The sequence below is a fragment of the Bacillus rossius genome, chromosome 1 (genome assembly GCF_032445375.1).
Source record: "Bacillus rossius redtenbacheri isolate Brsri chromosome 1, Brsri_v3, whole genome shotgun sequence".
NCBI lineage: Eukaryota > Metazoa > Arthropoda > Insecta > Phasmatodea > Bacillidae > Bacillus > Bacillus rossius.
The window spans coordinates 309,654,396-309,673,845 of record NC_086330.1 but is presented as its reverse complement, the minus strand read 5'-3'; the positions used below and the strand labels follow the sequence as shown (position 1 = coordinate 309,673,845).

Genomic DNA, 19,450 nt, shown 5'->3' with positions numbered 1-19,450 from the left:
CCCTTTGTGCCTCCCGCAAAGCTCACTGCCAGGTCTGTACAAACAGGCCTCATGCACGCCCGGGTATTGTAGATGCAGGTAAATTAAAACATCCATACCAAAACCTTTTCTTAAACACATTTTCAGGGGATTTCGAAAATAATCTCTACAGAGGGCAAAATCAGTTCTTATCAAAATTATCCTAGCTATCACATCCAATTCGGGCGGGGCTTGTAACTTACAGGTTGATGCGCAGCAGACGGGTTTTCTCAGGCTGGATGGTTCAGGCCTCAATGTTCAGTTTGCCGATGTCTGAGCCGAGCCATCTCCCACAATGTCCACCTCATCTGCGGGATAGCCAAGTCGTCAACCTCTCATCACCGAACAATTTAACGTCTCCCTTTTCGTTCCACACCGCTGTCTTGCGACCACCTCCAGCAACAGTAACCATGCGCACCAACAGTCCACATGCAAAAACCCCATGGAGCTCGTTCCCAAATGTTTTAGCAAATATAAAAGTAACTGACCTTCTTAAAATAAAAGATATACTTATGAACATAAGTTAAGTATTAAAATTTTGAATATAAAAACAATATGCCACTGTAGGTCAAAACAAAAGCTAAACAACAGCAATTAGGCTAATGCAAACAAGTTAATCACAAAAGGAAAATACTGTAAATGACCTTTAAAGATAATTACAGTAAAAATTTACACTGAAGAGAAATAATTAAATTTTTTTGCACAAAGTGCCACAAGAATCAGATGATAATCATTACAACAGTTTGTAATAGTTGTTAGGGCTATAAAATTCACAAGCAGTCATTAGATACCAGCATTTATTTTCCAAAAATCACAAAATGAAAATATTATACACTTCACAATAATAATAGACTCAAACGGGTTTTCAGACATAGTTTCAGAGATGTGAGCTGTGAACACACAAAGTAACTGGCATTAATAATCATGTAAGTTAATTCACACTTTCATAATGTTTACAACTCATTCTAGGCTATAAGAATCAAAAAAGCCTTTGCACTTGTAAACAATTACTGAGCCTTCCTTGTTAATATTATTATTAATACTATCACTCAATTTCAAATTACAGCTCATCACTCATTCTTAAAGACAATAAATCTTACTAAATTTTTAGCCCAAGCAAGAAACACGTAAAAAGAGCTCTATTACTAATATAACAAACAACATTATTAAAGCTTATGTTAATGGCACATGAACTAAGAATATTATTTGTCATGAGAGCTTTCACAGATAAATAAAAATAAAAGACAAATAAAATATACACGCTGGTAATAATACTGGCAAAGGTATCAAACAATTCTGACTTAAATCTTGTAGTTAAGTTAAACCATTGCAGAAGTCACGGTCATGGTATATCAGCATTACTCGCCACCAGCTAGGCACTATATCTGTGATGTAAGTCTTAGATTGGTATTATGCTGCAAGTACTCCAACAATCTCGCTACTGCACTTGCCTCGCTAATGCCATGGTGCACGCCTTTCCCTCTTGGGAACTCGTCACATGAGTTTAAATATTTGTTGTTCGCTGAGCGAGTCACCACTCACTCCGCAACGAACAATTCTTTTTACTCCACACTCCCGTGAATTCTCCTCTTGAGTCTTAAGTCTAAACTTGTGTATTAAAAGGCGCTCCAGTTGGCAAACAGCCGTTGTTGTTGTTATTATTTTGCTTTTGAAATTAGATGAATTGTGAGTTTAGGTTCTTGTTTGCTGCAGCAGTACGTTTCTGTATCATCATCTTTGTTTTTGTCTTAACATTGTATTCAAGAAGTTGGAAACACTTTTGGCCCATCTGATTGTTCTTCGAGCTCCTATAGCCAACTAGATAGGAAGACTGTACAATGGAAACATCTATTCCAGGATTACTGGAAACTGTTGTAATCTTGAATAATACTCTAACGAGGTTCAGTTGAGTTATGTCCCTTCCTCATTAGACAGCAGATCTTCCATGTTAGGGGAACATTACAAAAGGAATGTTCCTTCCCTACTTACAATGTTCAGAATCTGCAGTCTTTCGAGCAATGCCACTTGCTATGCACAGATGGTGCTGCAGAACCAGTAGTAAATTCACCCTCCTTTAACACATTGTTGTCTGTAAGGTGCTAGAAGCAACATATTATATATACATATATAAGGCCTATATTATATCACTTTGAAATATAAACAGTAAAACTATATATTTCAAATGAAACAATATCACTGGTGTATTAAAACATGTTAGCTAATTATTTTCAGTACAATTAACACAAAATGAATGGAAGTTTTTAAATTTGTTGAATGGACATTGACGCGAAACCATTGAAGTCATCAAAACGCTTATAAAAGTACACAATTTTAGGCTTATTAACATCTCCACTCTGATTGTAGACAGCTCATGCAAATCCAAAGTTTTTCCTGCATGTAGCAAGTTGGAGGAGCGCCACCATGCCAAGGATTGCTATGTAATTGACGGATAGTAAAATATTATAAGACTTCAGGAAATGTGAAATTCCTAGTATGTGAACTGGTAAGTTGAATATTTTTCAGATATTTTAATAAGTTGTTAGGCAGCTTTGAATGAGAAAATGCAGCCTCTGCAAATTTAGTTTTGTGCAAGAGAGACGGGTGTGTGAATAAACCATATATTATAATTTGTTGTGGGTATATTAACACAAGTATTTGTTTTAATTAGTTTATTAACTAATATAATGAAGAAGTATTTTTTAAACATACGTAGCTGACATTGTTATTGGTGCAAGAACTTGTTACTTCTGGGGCACTGGGACAGTACGAAATGGCGTCAGGCATTGTTAGTCAAGACGTTTTATTGGTGAGGAACATATGAATATGGACTTTGGATGTAGAGTACAATTGAACAATATACACTGTAATCAGGGAAAAGTTTTGCAAAAAGACTACCTATTGAAAAAAAAAATTACATAATGACATATTTGAAATTATCTCACATAAGTACATAAAGATCAAAAAATGGAATAATAAATTTGGCTTTCATCATTAGTGTCAGTGTAAATGTAAATGTATATGAACAAATGTAATGACTAATCAAAATAAAGTTTTACTTTTAGTCATGTACCTTGTCTCACATATTGTAAATAGTTGCATCATTTTTGTTCATTGTATAATTGTATAAGTTGTATCATACTATTTTAAGAAAAAAATATTTCTCATCTTCTACCTCTACTTTGCCATTTATTCCCAAAATAAACAGGAAATAACACAGTACCTCATTTTCCTAGTATGTTCACCGGTTGTCCGTGTGCTGCGTACCGTACACTGAGGGGGAATATTGATTGGTCTGATCCAATTATTTATTACGTCTCTTTTTACTTGGCGAAGTAAAGGCTCAACTTGTCTTTTCTTACACTTAACCAAATAAAAATACGTAATGCATTTACACTGGCAGAATATAATGGTGAATATAATATAATAAAGAAATTAATCAAAAATAATAGTTCTCCCTTTTATTCGGGCAGAGTAGCAATTTCATAAACATTTGTTTAGTTTGAAAATGCAATCTATTTATTTCAATTCAAATATTTTTCCATGTGACACTTTATATCAGTGTCATGACAGCTTCAAAGAACTATAATATTTGCAAAAGTCACTGGATGAGCGGCAAAATGCTAATAATGTGGGATCAGGGGGAATCACATAAAGAAGGCTCACTCAGACTCGGCAGCATTTACTACATGTCTCAAAACGAGACATCCCAAGTGGTATTTGTCCAGAAACGTGGACTACTGGGAAGAGATTTCCGCGTGCTATTGTGTAACCAAGTTACTGATACATAAATATCTCCAATTACTTTGTTACATTTAAAATGTGTATTCCATCTGAGACAACAGGCAGTTTCATGAATTTTACAGTTAAATTGTGAACCACCCTCTAAAATGCATTATTGCATAAAACACATAATGTAAACTCAACTAATAATTAAATAAAAAATAAGTCATAAAAATTTAAGTATCAGCATCACACAGCAGTGCTAACCGAGGGTGAATGAAATGGGACTTCCAAAATGATAGTGGACTCCGTTCTACTTGACGGACTCAGTTCTAATAAATTTCAGTCTTGCCTGAGATGAGCCTCGAACCAACGCAGGTTCGCCCTCCTTGCCGGAATTTGATTGCGTCTTCTATTTGGTTTTAGAATGTGAGGACATGGTTCAACAAACGCTATATCGATTCATAACTATTTTGTGCTAAAGGTTTCATGATGTGTGTGATGTATATGGTGCAATTCATTTTCTGGTGAGAAAAATCAAGAAAGTGTTAATAAAGTAATTTGTTGCAGAAATAGTCCATTGTTTATCTGAGTGATTTAATTTTGAAGAAATTATTTATTCATATATAATGAAACCTTTTATTCTACCAAATCCCTTTGAACAAATACGCCAGTCTTTTAAAAAATATGCACTGCAACAAGTTTTGTCTTGGTTAATAAAAGGCAATAACTTATGTCAAAACATTGAGAGGTATAAAAATTTGTTTTCGCACTCATTCTGCGATGTTGATGTATATATACTTACTTCAACATTGAATGCAGACATAAAGCTAAAATAAATATAGGACTATATAAGGTATATTTATGCTATTTATGCTTGTATATCATACAACACAAAGGATGTGTGATATACACACTATATTTTTGACGTGAATACGTCTTTAAAATTGCTTCCATAGTGGGAGACAATTCAAAAAATGAATGGTAACAAAATCGGGGGATACAGTTTGATGTTGCAGCTACATATCTATCATCTCCATCCAAAATTTAATTACACCACTGGATAGCTAACAGATCAAAGAATTCGTTATGCTAAGTAAGGACTGTGACGCATCGCGCGCGGTGGAGAGGGAAGTGCCGCCATTTTGAGGTCATTTTGCTCGTTTCGAGATTTAAATTTATATAACTTTCGACTCGGAGAAGCTACGACATTCGTTTGAGTTTCAATCGTCAGCTCTTGTCAAACTCTATCAATTGCATACATAAAACATTAGTGTAAAATAGTGACAGTGAATATATATGGTGTTAAAATAAAAAATAGCATATTTTGTATTTTGTATAGAAAATATACCTGTTACGTACATGTATTCGCATACAACACACGGCCGTGCCCATGACACTGCCATACCCTATTTTTTTTTGTAAACGGAACAGAAATATTCATGTAAAATTACAGATATTTGTACAGTTATACATTTACATGAAAACAACTGTATCACTGCAAACTTGTGTTCGCTGAAGTACTGGGTTCAGATTCTTACCTGGGCATTTATGCTTTGTGTGGTCCCAGTACCTCCAATAGTTAAATTTATTTGTAAATTGTTCCCCAAATAGCTTTCCATTATTAACTGCGCAATTAATAAGCACGATTAAGTCAAATTTTTGAGTACTCACTTATCTATTCAATGTTTTAAAAAATTATGCTTGAATGAAACAATTTAAATATAAACTAATGCACCAATTTTTGTAAGAAATACTCTGGATTCTCATGAAAAACATACTTCATATAAGCAAAAATAACTATAGCCATGTGTAGTACAAAGTTACAACATCTTGTAATATTGCAAACTATTTTTTTACAACTGGTTTTCGAAAGATTCTTTTGTAAAAGTCTGCATGTGTATGAAGCAACAAGAAAGAGAATCGAGGAAGGATATTAATTGGCAGCTACATTATTTGCTGTGAAAGTACGCCATTGTCTGCGTAGCATGAACACTAGTAAAGCTGCACTCCCTGCTGGCACGTGAGCCAAGCGGGCACCATGCGAGGCAAATAAGACTCGTCAAGAAGTGGGTTATGAGCTCCTAGCTTTTTATCTTCTTCCCCCTTCCCAAAGGCCCACGCGACTACCTGCTGCTAGCCTACAAACAGTTAGCTATCCCTCTGTTTGGAGCGACAGGGTCCATTTTCTTACAAGCGTTTTCCTCCCGCTGTTCCTGAGTCGAGCGACACATCATCTTTCAAAGGCATTCTTGCACTTGTAACTGAGCGCCCAGCAGCGTGACCCCAAGCCTTATGCAATGCTCTTAGGGCATTAAGTTATCAGTTTTTATGCTATTGTGAGTTTGAAGTCAATATGAAGTAGGAACATTTTTGGATCTCTGGAACACCCTTAAGGAAGTGGTAAATACAAGTAAAACATCACATAATGATGCAGAAATAAATGTCTGAAATACAAAGTTTAAATAGGTAATTTGTTATTGGGGGGTTGTGTTTTATTTCACAGACATGTAACTGTGCAATGTTTTTTGTAGTGAGACTTCAAGTTAAAAAATATGATGGTCTAGTAAAAAAAAAATATGGTTATAGATAAGCATTTGAAAAGGCCAATTTGTTGCTTGAGGGATATGGAGCCGTGGCAGTTACGCAGCAGCTATTGGACAGATACTTCACATTCGACCCTAAGAGATAGCTTGAGTTTAAATAATGAAATCGGAGAAAATTTTAATATGTTTTGCTTACAACAAGCCAGGATGCATACCTAAATACTTCCTCAGAATCACCAGACAGTTCACTTTACAGGAACAGTTGACAGTCCGAACAGAAGGCTGGGAAGTGGTGTAAAGAGACAACAACAAGGCAGCGTATTTGCTGTGCATTCCAACTTCAAGGCTTTGTCTTCTGGGACTGTAAAATCACCAAATAAATATTATTGGCTACTTGACACTGCAGCATCATATCACAAGACACCTTACAATAATATTATGCAGAACGTCACAGTTATGTGTTGGGTAATATGAATTAGCAAATGGGCAAGTTGTAGAAATTCAAGGAGTAGTGTGTGTGACAATGAAGCCAAAGGATAAGTATGAAGGCTGGACAATCAATGTTCCAGATTTGTTTAACAACAAAAAGTGGAATTCAAAGGGAATTGAAATTATAATCATGCAAGGGTGCATGACAGTGATAAATGGTAATGTGGGAATTTTCAAAGCAATAAGTGGTAATGAACAAGATGTAACATTGTTGAGAGTGAAGAATATGTAGTAATGCAGGAGAAAATACATGTACCACAAGTACAATAGTATACCTGAAATATGGTACAGAATGTTTGGACATGTACAAGAACTGCCACTAGTGAGTTGTCCTCAATGAGTGTTTTTCAGACAAGCATGGTATGTGTAAGTGAAAGGGAAAATGAAACGACAAAAAATTCATATTAGGAGAATCACAGGTACCAGAACTGCTGTGTCTTGTTCACACTGATGTCGTTGGCAAAATCACCCCAGTTCACTAGAGGGGCGCAATATATTTTGTGACATTTATCAATGATTATTCCAGGTATACTCATATTGCAGTAATGAACAACAAAAGTGAAACTTTTAACTAATTTAACAGGTTACAAAGTAGTACTGAGCTATTGCAAGAAAGGAAACTGAAAGCACTAGACAGAGAATGGTGGAGAGTTCATTAGTACAGAACTGAAAATGCATAAATGGTTTACAATAAGAGGGAAGAACAATAGAAGTTCACGTGGATGCAGATTGGGCGAACAGTGTAGAATACCGGAAATATTGCAGTGGTTTTATAGTGCTATTAGCAGGTGGAGCAGTGGTCTGTCAGCAAGGAAACAAAACAGCATGGCACTTGCAGCTGTGGAGACAGAGTACATTGCTGTAGCGCAGCTGTGAAAGAAATACTGTGGATCAAGGGCCTGTTGCAAGAAACATTTCGGAGAGACTTTGTAAGTGAACCATGCGAGGTGAAAGTGACAATCGAGGGGGAATTTCTCTCGCCAAGAACAAAGTTACTTTGAAATGCTACAATTTTGTTTGAGAGTGGAAAGAGACTGGGGTAATAAGCTTGAACTATGTAGAATTTAGTAAGAATGTATTTTGTGTATTTAACAAACCTTTGTCTCGTAAGAAATCTGAAGTGTGTGTTTTGGCATTGTGGGCCACTTTTCCAATTTAGATAAATATTTTGGAGAGGGATGGAAATAACGTTTTACTAAATCATTTTATCAGCTTATTATATAGTTCAAATTCTTGTTTAGTAGTGTTTATTTACTTTATAGGTATTTTATATTGTTTTTAATTTTTTTTTAATAAAATCATATAGGTCCATTTTTACTTGTTTTAAATTGAGTAACTATATTTTGGTTTACATAGACGTGTTTTTTCTCTGATTATTTTTTATGAATAGTGTGTTAATAAGAAAATATTTACGTTTACTATTAGGTAGTTATATTTATAGAACATTACGCAGTTTTTTTCAGTTGAAAGAAAAATTAGGCAGGTGTACTACGCCATGCCATGGCGCCAAAGTGATATACCATATGTATCACATCCTGTATCACTTCTTGAATTAGAGAGGAAATGATTGCCAGAACCGTTAGAAAACTCTCTGACTTGGAATCTTTGTAGCCGATAGGAATGTAGCTTTTTCGAGGAAGTCCCCATTTGTATTTTTTTGTGTGTGTTTTGTACTGTGCTGTGTATGGCTAGTCATCGCTCTAACTTTACCACATGAGGTGGTGCTGGTTGGTGGCTCATGATTTTAACATTTTGAAGTGAGTTTGAAATAAATTTAACAACTTTGGTCTTGGTGCTACTTAGAGATTTAAATTACCCAGGTATATATAATTAAGGGTAAATACCTTGGGTACTTACCCAGGTAAATACCCAAATTTCATAAATACCTGAGTATTTTCATTAAATCAATGATAATTTTAATTTTGTCGAGTTTTAATAATTTCACAAAATAATATGTTACATACACAATGTTAATGAAAGTATGTTCCAAACTTTAGCAGGTGATTCCTTATCAAAAACATGGAATAGTTATAAGCCACCATTTTTTCCAAGCAAAATTCTTACGGGGAAAAAGCAACAGTGTGAAATATTTAGAAAAACCAGACAACTAAATTTTTTTTTGGGGAATAGCGAATAGGGTAACTTGACCTGACCTATTATTATCATGAAGGGGAGAGTTTTATTTTAAGGTTTTTTCCCCCCGAAGGTTGGATAATTCAACACACTAAAGATTTATCAAAATATTGTAATTTTACTCCACATCATTTTCCATACTTTGTCAATATTAACCATTTTAAATTTTTTAACTACAAACGCCATTTTCTAAAAACAAATGAAAACAAAAATTTCCCTTAAGAAAAAAATTTATGTTTTAGATTTAGAATAACTAGCAAATTTTGTGAAAATTATAATCTAAAATATTGGAATACATGCTGCTATATTTCATTAAAAATTTGAGTGTATTTTTTCACTTTATTTATGATTACTAAATCTATACTAATATTATAAAGCTGAAGAGTTTGTTTGTTTGTTTGTTTGAACGCGCTAATCTCTGGAACCACTGGTCCGATTTGAAAAATTCTTTCAGTGTTGGATAGTACATTTATCGAGGAAGGCTATAGGCTATATTATATTATAAATAACATTAGGGATCCTTACTGAAAGTCCAATTTAGAATCAAATGCGTTGGAGGGGGTTAGATACAACATTCAGTACATGTACGAAGTGTGTGTTGACAATGCCGCAGGCGCTAGAAGTTTATTTCCTATTGCCTATTAACATTGTTGCCACGCACTAGATGCCTTATCATTCTTAATTTTCCCATACAAGTAAAAAACACCCGTGTGATATTAACAACGAAGCAATCAGTACCCTCATATAGAATACATAGAGATAGTGTGAGGTATATATGTAGATATAAAGAGATAAATACAGATAGAGAGATACATAGTTATATAGGACTATAGATGTAGATAGAGATAAATATATATTTAGAGACATGGATAGATTATTTGTATATGTGTAACTACTTCAAACATATTACAAAACAAAACTGAATGAGGCATTGCAATGCATGCCGAGCATTAGCTAGATAATGGAATCTTTTCAATATTACTAATCCCTTATTTTTCAGTTTTTTTTTCTATATTGCTTTATAGAGTCTAGATTACATACAGACCAGGTAAATAACTATAAACTGGCAGAACGTCTGTCGGGATCTGAAAGTGATATAAATTATTTTGCACACTTGACATTCAAATTAAGAAGACTACATCTGATCTCTAAACAGTTCCCCTTCACCCTGTGTTCAGCCCAGGCAACGCTGGGTACTGCAGCTAGTGGTTTTATAAGGTTAATTTAGTAACAGATAAGCATAAATTTACAGCAATAAAATAATGAATATGCCATATGATTATACACTTAAAAAGTGATTTTACTTTAAAAACCCTCAATTTGGGTATTTACCAGAGGTAGGGGTAAGTACCTAGGTTAATACCCATTTATAAATACCCTACCCACCGGGTATTTACCCAATGAAAAACTCTTATCTTATAAATATGTGTTATGTGGCTATTAAAATACTTTTCAAAAAATGCCTATAGCTCGAAAACTCCGACACATTTTGAATCTTAGTTGTTTGTGTACTGTAATTTACTGGTCTATTATAATTTACCTAACAACAATTTTTGGTCACTGTATCTAATATTTGTTACAGGGTGGGGATTTAAAAACTAAAAAAAAGCCTCTAACTTGATTGCCATGACACTTTTTGAATTTTGTTATTTTTTTATTCAGAACTGTAATTTACTGGCCTATTTACTGTTCTTGGCTTGACATTGAGTTATGGGACATTCTGTCGATTACGCTCCTGCCAACGAAAGGAAGTCTCAAAGTAATTAAATGTGGTGGCTAACAAATTATTTATAACAGAAAAATGAGCTGAGATTACATCTAAGCACAGCGAAAACACAAATTATTCAGTGTTTGTATTGTATATTGTATGTGATGCACAATGCTAAAGTGTTGCCCGTGTGTTTGCAGTTGGACTTGAGCCGACCCCTGCAAGACCAGGGACCCTTCACCGTCATTCTGCACAAGCTGACCGATATCATAGCACTGGCCGAGAAGGGAGACATACAGGTGTGTAAATTACCTTCCACTTCCTTCTGCAGAACACAAACACACTTGTGCATGTATGCCAGTGAAGAGAGTGCTTGGTCGAGCACTCGCTGGTACTGTGTTCCTGGCTACAGCTCCTCCATCAGTGAGACACCACATACACTTGTACATGTATGCCAGTGAAGTGCATGCTTGGTTGAGCACTCGCTGGTACTGTGTTCGTGTCTAAAGCTCCTGTATCAACAAGACACAGACACACAGACACACTTGTGCATGTATGCCAGTGAAGTGTGTGCTTGGTCGAGCTCTTGCTCTTTCTGTGTTCCTGGCTTCAGGTCCTCCATCACAACACACAACACACTAAAGCCTTTTAGTGCTCTTATCTTCTAAAGTATTCATTTTAGGGAAAAACTGAGAATTGTTTCCCTTTTTTAAAACCTTAATAGGTATACTTATTAATATTTAACAGGATGGTATTACACTTATCCCTCACTTGGCACGACTAATTTGTTCCTAAAAGTGCTCGTGTTATTCAAAATCGCGTATTCTGAAGCATTAGTTTCCATAAATAGCAAGGCTAATATATTTAATGTGTTCCAAAATTGTGTAGAAAAATATACTTTACCTAATATAAATGCATTGAATAACACTCAACTATAAATATGTCACACCATTTATCTTTATATGTCTCCCATCGCACTGTGTATGACAAATATGACACAGCATAACGGGAGATTGTGGTTACCTATGTACTTTATTGTCAGTCGGCTGGCTGACTTGCCCACCCGGGTGTGACCTTCTACTCACGTCACGTACCTTTCCAAACCATCCTTTACTGACAATTGAACCGATATTACTGTCCGGATAATTAAATTTTAATTATTCAAAAATTAAAGTACTTATTCGGGTATCACCACCTGTTTCACACCAATCCTGTCAGGCCAGTGATTATTTTTTTCATTGCATCATTCATTTGAACAACATTTTCCACGTGAATCATCTGTTCATTTCTGTTCCGGTATCTGCCAAATATATTCCCGCTAGTACAACCAACAGCATCAGACTTATACAAACTTTTGGTAAGAGTCCTTATTCCGTACGATTGTGCACACAGTTGACTTGCTTAAAACTAAAGTGCAACCAACATAAGCGTGGCCTTCATGACAATCTGTGCGCCGTAATACTTCTAGTTTTGTCTCAAATACTTGAACACGATACATTATGAGTGATCAAGTACGTATAGTTACCAGCAGCTGAATGGGCAGACGTTACTTTTGTTTGAGTGAATTCCCTGCCACTGGCTAGACTGAGATCACGGCCCGGTTTGTGGCCAGGCAACAACGGTACGGCATGGCGGCATACGCACGGACGTAAAAACATTTGGTTCTTTACACTCCATAGTCGCAATTTAACTTGCCATAGCTGATGTTTGTACAAAAGCCGATAGCGTAGACAGACCTGCGCGCACATCTCTTTCTCCCTTGTTTGGCTAACTGTATCCCATGGCACATATGTTCTTTACAGAAGTTGAAACAGACTTCGTGGCATTGTGCTCGACATTTTTTTTGTATGCCGAGATTTCGTGCTAATTGAAATTTACAGACATGCTATTCAAAACTGGGGCAGTAAAATTCACATCTCGCTAAATGAATCCGCGCAATCTGAAGACGTGCAAAGTGAGGGATAGGTGTATTTGTTGTTTAAAATAAGTACTTATATCACTTTTAAACTGAAGTGATTAATTAACTTTTTAACATTCTGGATTGTATGTATACCCTTTTTGCTTCTGGGTACACTCTAAAAAGGAGTTAGTTTAAAATTTAAAATTGGTTCTAACTTTTTAAGTATTTATGTTAAGGAAAAGGTACAGTAACAGTGTTTTAATTTTTTAAAACCTAACTATAATTCTATTTAACAAGATGTTACTATTGATTTTGTTCCTTGACTTCCGTCACATTCACAAAATTACTCCCACCAAATGCTATATACTGATAGCTAAGATGTCACACATCAAAAAGAAAATAAGGTCAATGCTGACATAGAGATATAGAAAACATAGTTGTGGTTGCTGTAGTGTTGCTTGTCGAAAAAGTGAAGAATTGTGTAGATATAGACAACAGGGTGTCGTGGTTTTAGCGATTCTTTGTCTAGGAAGCAACGTCTTATTGCAGCAGTGTAAGAGAAGATGCTAGAGTTTTGTCAGTAAGTGCAGTAATTTGGTTTGTGATTTTTTCCTGTAGCAATGCTAATCTAGCAAGTGGTAGGTTGTCGCAGTCATCAAATAAACTTCAGTGGATTGTTAGCTGCAATAATTTATTGTTATGAAAAGAAACTAGGGCTGTATCTAATAGCCTTCGAAACTTTTGTTCTTGAGTGGTGTTTTTGAAGTTTCTAGTGTATTGTAAGTAAGTGTAGTAAAGGTGTAGGAACAAGGGTCTCCAGCTTATTATGATTATTGTGTGGGAAATGGAGGATGGTTGCTTTTGTGTAAATACAGTTGGTAAAGTATTGTTTGTAAGTGTTTTGTTGTAGAGAGATAGAAAACAGTATAGTGGTTTCAGTAGTAATGTTTGTCAAGCAAGTCTGGTTTTGTTGTAGTGTTGTGAGAGAAAATACTAGAGTATGGTGTGTAAGTTCAGTAATGTGGTGTGTGTTTCAGAAACAGGGTTGGCAGCCTTTTGTGTACAAATTTATCAATTGTATCTGTAATGGAGGTTAAATTGGATAAAAATGTCCACTCATATCATTACATTTATATTATTGAGGTCCTACCAGTGTTACGTTTTGAACTTTTTGTGGAAATAGTGAGCGCCACCGCGTGAGTGGGCACGTGGACCCGACTGGAGTCTCTTATTCAGGGCGTTACGTGGCCCGTGTGAGACGAGATATTAGCCCTCCTGACCTCGATGTTAACGCCTGTTCCTAAACCGAGCCAGCTCTCAGCGTCGGGCATGCTTCTACCTAACCGCAGTGGGCTCTAAGGGCGTCCCACACTCCGCTGGCTGGAGTAAGGACCGACGTGGCCCCCAAACACAAAAGACACATGACTCGTTTAAGTTGGTTTTATTAATACTTTACACGCCCTTCTACACTCCTCCCTTTACATGGTTAAAACGCCCGAGGCACGAATCGGTATAAGTTGAGGAGGCGGACCACACACGTGGCCACCCCAAGCCTTTACGTAGAAAGAGGATGGTAAAAACTCCCGAGAGTATAAAAATTAATTACGAAACAGCCCCCACCGACTGAGAAAGGCCCCGAGGATGAAAAAGAAAGCGGTTTGAATTAATTAGGTTAACAGAGCTACTTATGGGTGAAACAACGGTGATGTCCTCGGGGTGTCTGCAGAGACGTCCGCTCTCGGCCGGCTGAAGAAGGAGACTGGGGCGAGAGAAGGCTCGCGGCAGGAAACATGGCATCCTTCACGCCGAACACAATTACCGTTATCATTTGTAAGACTGCGTGCCCCGGGTTATTATAAAGAACAGGATACACACTCTTAAAAATTACTTGACACTTACTGAATATTAAAAAGGATAATAAAAATTACAATTATTAATGGATATATTTAAATAGTGTCTGGCTTCGGTTTCCTTCAGTGTGCTTCGCAAATGTCCGGAAGCGTCCTTATAATTAAACACACAACTCTAAATAAAAGTACATAAAAACCCTCCCGGCCGATCTGCCGTCACGTTGCACTCAGGAAACAATAAAAACAATTTACAATTATATATTTAATTACATTTAGGGGTGCGGCCACTGGCTGTACAGCGCCTTCTTGCCGGGCGACCAACTCACGCACACACGCACGCACTCGTTAGCGGGAGGTTTTAATAGAAGGTGGTGGTGTTTGGGCGGTGGCATATCGGACTCAAAGGGGCCGCAGGCCCGGACGATGTCATTATGAAGATTCATTTTGGAATTTTAATGTATGTACATATATTTTCCGGAAATATTTTGATCCAAATTTCTTTCGAACACCTTAACTACAGTCGTTAATAAAAGCAGGCCAGAACAGCTGATACAAATATAAAAAAACTTCTGCCATATTAGTCTGTGAAAGTTAGAAAAAAAAGGGGGGGGAAACTGCTTTGTGTCTGACGGCTAATGCTCCATCTGTATCCTTTCCCAATCTCTGGCTTATAAATATACATGTTTAGCCAGCAGTGTGAGGTGTATTGTGTGCAGGCGCGGTACATGATCGCTAGAGTGGAGGCGTACATTCTGGCGCACCCAGAGGTGGCGGTAATCGACCCTCTGGACAACGTGCGCCGGCTGCTAAACCGCTACCATTCCTACAGTCTCATCCACAACATGGACCTGGAACAAGAGAGTGAGTAACTCCTCTCAGCACTCATCCTTGTTCCTTGTTCTGTTTCTCACTGCAGCATAGTCTCGTTTAGTTTTCTGTGATGCTGTCAGTCTCTTTTACTACTGTTACCACAGTTTATAGTTTTTGACGTGACAACGTCTAATAAATCTATGAACGCCGGCTGCACGCACGAAAAAGTGTCCCATTACGCTCATTGTATGCTTGCGCCGCATCTATCTCTCTTCCACTCGACTGTTTATAAAGTGAAGTGAAAAGTTAATGTGGTTTTCATTGCTTATTACAACTACAATTTCGGCAATAAAGGTTAATTATTCTTGCATTTTAAAAATCTGATGACTAGTAAAATTTCAAATATTTATTCTTTTATTATTAAAATAAAAATGATTCTATTTTATTCATAAAGTATGCAATCATTTCATCAATGTCTTTTTATGACGTCACGTTAAACTATCGTCCGTAAACCGACTTTACAGACAACCAATTTTTTTTTTTAAATTTTGTTTTTATATTGTAGGTATATATTTTTTCAATTATTTTCATTTATTTAATCTACTTATTTCATTAAGCGAAGTAAAATTCTTAACCACAACATAAAAAATTTCATTTCAGACTAAATAAACAATGCCAGATAACAGTTCATTGTTACTATACTAGATAGAGCCTTGAGTACTGTGGACTTCATTTTGTCGCTGTGAGAAGTGACTGCCGTGAGTATTGTGCGTGAAACTTCCCATTTATCAATCAAAATAGCAGTTAAAAACACGTTAGCTGCAGCAGCACCTCACTGTGTTATTTATTATAATTTTTATTTCCAATATTTTTTCTCGTGTTTCTATTGCTACTTTCACATACCCTGGTAGAATTTAACAGGTTGTTATTTAACAGCTCACCTCTAGTAAGGACAGCGAACAGTGTTCCCGGAAGCACTTGGAGATGGGACTCAGTTTTTCCAACTCTTGTTCAGTAGACAGCAAGATAAAATGTGTTTGAGATAGTTTTACTCACTATAGTTAGATTAGATATGCCAAGTATAATACACTAATGAAAAAAAATAACTCGAACACTCATACACATTATTACTAAAAAAATGTAATCATGAAATGGAAACTAAGATAAAATATACACCTTAAACTAAAAAAAAACAACCTATTATTAAATATGGCTTAAAAGAGGGAGAAAAATGAGCATATTATTGTAGCTCCGGAAAGAGAAAAAAAAACATGTTTATCTGACATTTAAAAGTTCTTGTAGTGTGCTGATCTACACGCGCCTGTTGTTGCGGAGGATTGCAATCTTGCCATTTTATGTTCAGTAGCTGCATTGACGAAACTTAGTTTAGCGAGCTTTAAGATGCACTGCAATGTTTCCGAAGCTGCAGCAGTCTTCAAGGCTTGTAGAGTAGTTGCAAATGTGCTTGGAAGGTTATCGTACACGGAGTATTTTATTGGGTTGCACGGTATCTGTTCAATGTTTGGAATTTCTTCATCACATTCGGATGTCCAATGACTATTAAAATAGCAAAAATGGAGTTTAAATTTGTCATGTGGTGTTACGTAATGGACACAACGAAATCCAGAATTCAGCTCTACATAAGCTGCTGACGGGTCGAACGACATTTTTAATAACCAAATAACTTATAAAAATCTGGCAAGATTACAATATTCACATATGTTCAGTTACTTTGCCTAATCTTCAACCTTGCAGCAACCATCTCTTGCGTGATGAGGCCTCAGCATGTTACAATTTCTCTTAACGGTTCAGGCTACGATGCAGTCTGTATGGATCCGTGTGAAGCGATCCTTGAAATACTGGTTTACCGACGCAGCTAATGGCTGCATGATTGATGTGAGGCCTCTGAAATTACTCCTATGCCTATAGTTCCTGTATAACTTCACATACTAGGTGACCCTCGAACAAGCTCTCTTTTCACTCTATCACCAAATCCAGTCCGTCACCAATACTTGGTTTCTTCACCCTTGCCTTGGCCACGGATGACATTATTGGAGGGAATTCTTTTGTTTTTTTTTGCATGGTCTTGAAATATTGTGGTGGGGGCAGGCAAGGTACCTCACACTCCACCTCAACCTCAGCACTATACCAACAGCGCACAAAGACAAATAACCCCTTCTGTTAGGGGCACACAGAGCGTAATGTGTGGTAAACTTATCGTGAACAAGAAAGCAAAAGGCAAAATTAGAAAAAATATAGTATAAAATTTATTCAAATTATTAGAATCCAATAAAATCAGATTCAATAATATAAATATGTAGTACAGTTGCTAACAAGATGATATATATGTATATATATATATATATATATGCGTAAATAAGTTTATTATACAATCCATTAATATTCTGACGAAAGGACACTTTAATAAGAACCTTTATAGCACATAAGAAAAAGACGACGCATATATGATCCAGTAAGTGCCAAGAGGCTTAGTTACGTCACATTTAACCTTCTCCAAAGAGGTGTGTTTAAGGGCACTATGGCACATTGACACCATTAATTTTAAAACAAAATATAAAATACCGGAACAATAAGATTACCGCAGTACATACTATTCTCAGATATGGGATTACCTACACTTGCATGCCCATTCAATAGCAGTTTACAATACCCACATGGGTGAGTACATGAGCCCTCAAACAAATACATAAAACCGTTGATTCTAATAGGGCGTAAGTAACAGTGCTTGAACACAATAATATGTGTATATATAATTCAATAATTACAAAAGAAACGTGCTGTCTGTCCGGGCGTGGAGCTGCGTAACAAGGATCACTGAGCACGGACACTTAAGGATGAGAAATGTAAGACCAAGTTCAAATAAAAAAAGAGGTCTGATTAGCATACGCCAAAAACGTAAGCAAGCTATACAATGGGACCAGCAAGTCACCACTAACGCAGCTATAAAGTAGTAAGTACAACGGCCACGCCCGCCGTCAAAGGGCAATCAGAAACTCAGTTTCAAAACTAACGCTACTTTAGTACGCATGGCCACAAATTACCAAACGTCAAAAAGTAATCTACCGACCAGAAAATGAAGCTTGCCATCGTCAGGATGGCCGACGTCGCAGCACCACCGACGAAACCGCGAACCCGAACAGAACAGCCCGAGCTTATGCTAAAACCAGAGCTATATACCCAAGCTAGAGGGCACTAGTGTAGCAATCAGTAGGCCTGGAGAGGGGAGGAGCCTACGTCACGCGTACGTCAGAAGGGAAGACGGGAGGGGAACTCAAGGGGAGGGTTGGGGAGGAGCCGGCGGGCGCCGACAAGGTAAGGCGCTCGCTTCAGTCTTTTGTTTGAAGACGTTATTAGACTAATAATTGCTGACCTCTGCGGTGGATGCCTGCACTACAGTCAGCGGCAGTTCGTCACTGCCTGTATTTTTCACTAATGTACTGGAGGCACGTTTCACATTGTTCCTTGTGCTTGTGCTGCAACAGTCATTTCCTGCGCATTCAAAATGCTACATTTCATGACTGACACTTCAGCCATCTTTCCGCTGTTCATGCATTTATTGCAGCAATCCATCTTCAATCTGCGGAAAATTTTCTGTCACAATCCTGTGAGGATCTCGCCGTTAAGAATTTGAGTTATAAAGTGCTTATAATCTAACTCGCGCCCTTCTCCAGTTTCTCGCTGACTGTAAACTGTAGTTCTGGAAATTCAATCATTTTTAGTTATAAGTTTGCCATTAAACATATCATTTGAAAATGGATACGTAAGTTTGAATGTAAGAAAATGTGCATTGTAGTTTAAGTTGTCTTGGGGTACCTTTGGGTCAAGTAGAGAAAATAAAATGCAAACTATAAAATTGGGGGTGGGGGGGGTGGGGAGTGTAGAAATTGGTTGGACATAATTGTATACTTAGTGACAGTCATCATTATATTGAGCAGTGGTGTGCGGACCACCTTCATTTATGTGTAGTTGTGCTTGAATAAGTGTGCAAGGGTGGGAGTAAGGTCACAAAGCAGATGGAGGACTGTGTTGGGACAACATGGTATTGCATAAGCGGCAATATTCTGACACGCGGTACACAAACGCTTGCATTTACAGAACTATACTGAAGGCGACATATGGTGAGACTCATATTCAAGGGTAACCTTTACCATGTAGGTTTATATTCAGGGCTCGATTTTAGCGCCTGTCCGCCTGCCCGGGACAGGCAAAATCTCGTCCGGGCAGGCAAAATAAAAAAGGTAACTGTCCAGTGGAT

At 36.9% G+C, this 19,450-nt stretch overlaps 1 protein-coding gene across 3 annotated transcripts in view; it reads left to right on the top strand.

The window, feature by feature from the left end:
• LOC134527894 (inositol-tetrakisphosphate 1-kinase-like) overlaps positions 1–19,450 on the top strand; it is a 93,121-nt gene that overhangs the window by 35,505 nt on the left and 38,166 nt on the right. For all 3 annotated transcript variants that reach the window (XM_063360897.1, XM_063360896.1, XM_063360898.1), the window contains 2 exons: positions 10,815–10,913; positions 15,081–15,225. In XM_063360897.1, the coding sequence (XP_063216967.1) occupies positions 10,815–10,913; positions 15,081–15,225 (244 nt within the window). The remainder of the gene's footprint in view (positions 1–10,814; positions 10,914–15,080; positions 15,226–19,450) is intronic.